The 5,024-nt window shown below is 36.0% G+C and overlaps 2 protein-coding genes across 2 annotated transcripts; one reads left to right on the top strand and one right to left on the bottom strand.

The window, feature by feature from the left end:
* Positions 1–1,440: 1,440 nt before the first annotated feature.
* Positions 1,441–3,077, bottom strand: LOC131594249 (protein MAIN-LIKE 2-like). Its single transcript, XM_058866331.1, has 4 exons — positions 3,018–3,077; positions 2,367–2,935; positions 2,066–2,156; positions 1,441–1,989 (listed from the first exon to the last, which is right to left on the bottom strand). The coding sequence occupies exons 1-4, from the start codon at positions 3,075–3,077 to the stop codon at positions 1,441–1,443; spliced, it is 1,269 nt and encodes a 422-aa protein (XP_058722314.1).
* Positions 3,078–3,522: 445 nt separating this feature from the next.
* Positions 3,523–4,721, top strand: LOC131594240 (uncharacterized). The gene is made up of 3 exons (XM_058866320.1): positions 3,523–3,820; positions 3,898–4,109; positions 4,215–4,721. The coding sequence occupies exons 1-3, from the start codon at positions 3,523–3,525 to the stop codon at positions 4,719–4,721; spliced, it is 1,017 nt and encodes a 338-aa protein (XP_058722303.1).
* The last annotated feature ends 303 nt before the right edge of the window (positions 4,722–5,024 follow it).

Below are 5,024 nucleotides of genomic sequence, written 5' to 3'. Positions count from 1 at the left end.
TTTATTTTACCTTTGTGATTTTTTGCCAAAAAAAATCTATTAGACTTTATGATTCCGACATCAATTTTTCTCAGCAACTCTTAAAATATATAAAATTAAAGTTTGTAAAACGCCAAACGAATTCGGTTGCTCATACGTTAGCTAAAGCGGCCGATTCTTGGACTAGGCGTAGTTTGTTCTACACGAATCCTCCTTGTATTGAATCTTTATTATATAATGAAATGAATTAAGTTGTTGATTGTTAAAAAAAAAAAACTCTATGTCATGTGTGAGGTCATTATGTCATCATCACCATCTATTTGTGGTTTAGATTCTAAGCTTAGCTTTATTAATGACAATGTGAGAGGAAAACCGAATTCAAGTTTGACAAGAAAACTATGATTCCAAAAAGACATAAATTGGAGATGTGATCTATGACATTTGCCCAATTTCAACTCAACCCAAGTTTTCAAGAGGATATACAAAGTATATCTCATTTATGTTACTTTCCAATCTAGCAACCAATTGAGAATTTTTTATGCATGTACCATGTTTTTGCAAGTTAATACCCAATATACCATTTTTTTGGGATAAATTCTCAATATACCATGTTTTCAAGAAAGTTTCGTTTTTGGTATAAAGGCTCCGCCAATTGGTTGGGCGGAGGTGTGTAAACTTTTTTCAACTTTTTTGGATCCGCCAATGGGAAGGGCGGAAGTGTTAAAATTTTAAGAGGCTCCGCCCATTGCTATGGCGGAAGCCTTAAAACGTTTTTTTTTTCTAATTCTAGTTTTTGAATATATATATGTTAATTATTTTTTGTTTTAAATTTAAAAATTAATACAATTAATTTTTGTAATTTTAAAATAAATTGAATTAAAATATATTAAATAACATTTATATAAATAAAATACTTTTAATTGATAAGTTAAGTTACAATGCAATTAAGAAAAATAAAATTACAATAAAGTGAAGTAAACGGTATTTAATTGCACCTCGACCCGGTCGGCGTAACCGTTGGTTGGTTCCACAATTAGGAGGATGTCCATCTCTCGTACTTCTTCTACGAGGCCCTTCATCATTTGCAGGTTGAGTAGAAGGACCTCTCTCATATCCGCGATCATATAATTCTTCGACCATTTCTTCATTGATAAAATCAGACGCCGTCGCACTGCCATAACTCAATCTGGTCCCCTCGTTATTCCAATCCTGTTGAGTGGTGTTATGCATTGAGGTTTGCATGTTGACATAGTTTTCTTGAGTGGTGTTAGGGGTAAATTGTTGTGATTGAGAAAAAGGCATTTGTTGTTGGGGGGTTTGATAGTTGTGGTATTGTTGTTGGTTATAAGATGTAGATGGGTTATGTTGGGTAGTGGTATGTTGCATTTGGGTGTATTGGGGTGTTTGGTAGTGGTGTTGGTAGGTTGGGAAAGGGGTAGGTTGTGAGAATGGTGTTTGTGGTTAGGTGTATGAAGTATATGGGTTTTGGTGATGATATTGTTGGCTTGGGGTAAAAGGTGGTTGTGTTGGATTGAAATTTTGTTGGGTGTTTTGAAAATGTTGTTGCATGTTAGGGATAGGTGGTCTGGATTGTTGGAAGTTTGAGGTGGAGGGTTGGCTACGAGGGTCAAACAAATATCTATTTGGCGATAAATACAAATTTGACACAGTGGCATACCATGACATGTAGTCTGGGCTCGGTTTACATTCTTGAGGCATGATTTCCCCCTGCAAGACAGTTTTATGGCGATTATGCCATTGACGACGCTCATTCTTGTAATGGTCTTTCCAATCATCGTATGGCCATTGATCGGATAATTGACTTTTATGATACTCTTCCATGCAAGTTGGAGGATCCGGAATGCCCTGTTTAATGCCAAATTGGAGCTTAACCCTATCTGAATGATGCATTTCAACATAAGTGAAGCTTATGATAAAAGTTTTTGAACTCCACACGCCACTATCAGTTGGTTCCAGATCTTCGAGTTCAAGATAGGGCCTCCATGTAAACTGTTACATACAATTATTTAGTTAAAAAATAGTTAAATGAAATAGTAGTAATTGATTTAAGTGTTAAATATATTACATCAATCGGCTCGAAATGATCGATGAACGTTCGATATCCAGGAGCACAATGATGGGGTGTTTTTTCATAATTCATCCCATGTGCAGACCACCTAAAAAAAGAAATAATTAGTACCTAAAAAAATAAGGATATAATTGTAAAAATATTTAAAACGTACTTAGTTGCATATGGAAAAATGTATGGGTTACGATTCACTGGTGCCAGTCTCGACATTCTCGACCACCCCCAGGCTTGAAGTAAGACTCCACAACCTGCAAAATTATGCACTTCTTTTTTGGCGCATCTACACAAGTGTCTGTACAGATGTGCTAGAGTTGCAGATCCCCAGCTATACTGACCTGTTTTATTAAAATCAGATAATAATGGTAAATACTGCAGATGTATAGTGTTACCATTAGTATCAGGAAATAATAGACCACCAAAAAGCAACAAAATATAAACTCTAGCTTTTTGTAAAATTTCTTCGATGGTGGAAGCATCGGTTAATGTCATTTGGTTTTCATATTTTTCTTTGAGCCAAGTCATTTTAATAAATTGGCCCTTTCTACTTGTGTTTGTTAATGGTTCACCCAGTAGTTCTTCAGCGATAGAATAAGACACGGATGTAGATCCAGCTACTGCGAAACCATTGATACGTAAACCCATCAACATATGAACATCTTCAAGCGTAATGGTGCATTCACCGGTTGGTAGATGGAAAGTGTGGGTTTCTGGCAGCCATCTTTCGCATAAGGCTAGGAGGAATTTTCTATCTACGCCATAAGAGGTAATGTTTATGACATGGCCAAATCTCGCTTGTTGCAAATACGGGCGTATCATATCGTCGACTTCAACAAAACTATGTGACCGAGGACGAAATTTGTTTATATCCTGAAATACAATAATAACAACAAATAATTAATTTAACTAAAAATTATATCAAGCGAATAAAAAAAATTATAAAGATACTTACATATGCCATAATGTTGTTCGGTGTGCCTCGATGTTCTTCTCCGAGTGTTAACAAAGACATTTTTTTGTTATGAGGGTAAGAAATTGTAGGATAGAAATACTTGAAAAATGTATGAGAAGAAATAAAGTGAGAGTGAAATTGTATTGTGAAAGGTATTTGAATGAGAATGAAATTTGAATTGAGAAAGGTATTTGAATGAGAATGAAATTTGAATTGAGAAATATAGTAAAAATTTAGAGTAGTTGGTGTTAGATAGTAAATATTAATTGAATGTAATTTAATTTGTGACAGAAAATTCAAAATTTCGTTGACTTCATTAAGGCCCGCAGATCAAATGGGCGGAATAATTTAATTTTCCATTGACGGAACTGTTGTCAATGGAAAACAAATTTTTCATCGACTTTTCTGGGCATTCCAACCAAGCATTAGAGGGTTTGCATATTGCAAACCTATACTTCAGGTTGATGGTACCTGGTTATATGGTAAGTACAAAGGTACCCTACTAATGGCGGTAGCTCAAGATGGAAATAGTAATATCTTTCCAGTTGCTTTTGCCCTTGTGGAGGGGGAGACCGCAGATGGTTGGGGTTTCTTTCTAAAGAACTTGAGAATGCATGTAGCCCCTCAGCCTGGCTTGTGTTTGATTTCAGACAGGCATGCATCAATTGAAAGTGCTTACAATAATCCAGAGAATGGTTGGCATGAGCCTCCATCTGTACATGTCTATTGTATCAGACATATCGCACAAAATTTCATGAGGGAGATCAAAGACCGTAACCTCCGAAAAAAAGTTATCAATATGGGTAAGTATAAATTTCCTATTATTATATTTGGTAAATTATATGTATATGTTAGTAACTCATTTTTTTGTAATTATCAGGGTACGCTTTGAACCAACCAACATTCCACTACTACCGAAATGAAATTGGTATGGCTAATGGTGATGCTTTGAGATGGCTAGACAATATTCCATTGGAAAAGTGGACGAGGGCATTTGATGGAGGTCGGCGTTGGGGTCACATGACAACAAACCTGGTCGAATCGATGAACTCGGTATTCAAAGGGACATGTAATCTACCTATTACGGCATTGGTGCGTGCAACATACTATAGGATGTGAACACTTTTTGCTGAAAGGGGTGCTAAGTGGAGTGCAGTATTGAGTTCTGGACAAACATTTACAGAAAGTTGCATGAAGGTGATGAAAGAAGAAACGGCAAAATCCAGCACGCATCATGTAAGAATATTTGACTATAACCATAACACTTTCAGTGTGAAGGAGACAATGGACCATGGTGAAGGAAAGCCTATGGGAGATTACAAGGTAAACCTAAGAGATCTTTGGTGTGACTGTGGAAAGTATCAAGCTTACCGTGTTCCTTGTTCACACGTTATTGCTGCATGTTCTGTGGTGCGCCAAGACGCCTATGCTCTACTGTCCGACGTTTACAGAGTCTCAAACTTATTCGGTGTTTACAGCACAAGTTTTCCAGTACTACCATTAGATGAGTATTGGCCATCCTTTGAAGGAGATCAAATTTGTCACAACCCATTGATGCGGAGGAACAAGAAAGGTCGTCCGGTGAGCTCACGTATTAGAACAGAAATGGACAACTATGATAAGTTAGAGAGAAAATGTGCGTTGTGTCCTCTTCCTGGTCACAACCGAACGAATTGTCCAAATGTTGGAACCAGTAATGCATAGTGTTTTATTTTGTTGTTAAATTTTATGCACCATTATTAATAAAGTGTCGTCTTTCGCATTTAACATAAATAACATTACAATTACGACAACACAGATCTTTCGCATTTAACATAAATAACATTACAATTACGACAACACAGATCTTTCGCATTTAAAATAAATAACATTACAATTACGATAACACATATAACATATATTAAAATAGATAAAAACACTCAACATCAACATTCAAATTCAACAACATTAGTTGATCTAAACCAACATAATTACCAAACACATCAACATATCTAGGAGATTACCACC

This window comes from Vicia villosa, linkage group LG1, assembly GCF_029867415.1.
Source record: "Vicia villosa cultivar HV-30 ecotype Madison, WI linkage group LG1, Vvil1.0, whole genome shotgun sequence".
Classification (NCBI taxonomy): domain Eukaryota; kingdom Viridiplantae; phylum Streptophyta; class Magnoliopsida; order Fabales; family Fabaceae; genus Vicia; species Vicia villosa.
The sequence above is the reverse complement of the archived record's forward strand: the minus strand, read 5'-3'. Positions and strand labels throughout refer to the sequence as shown.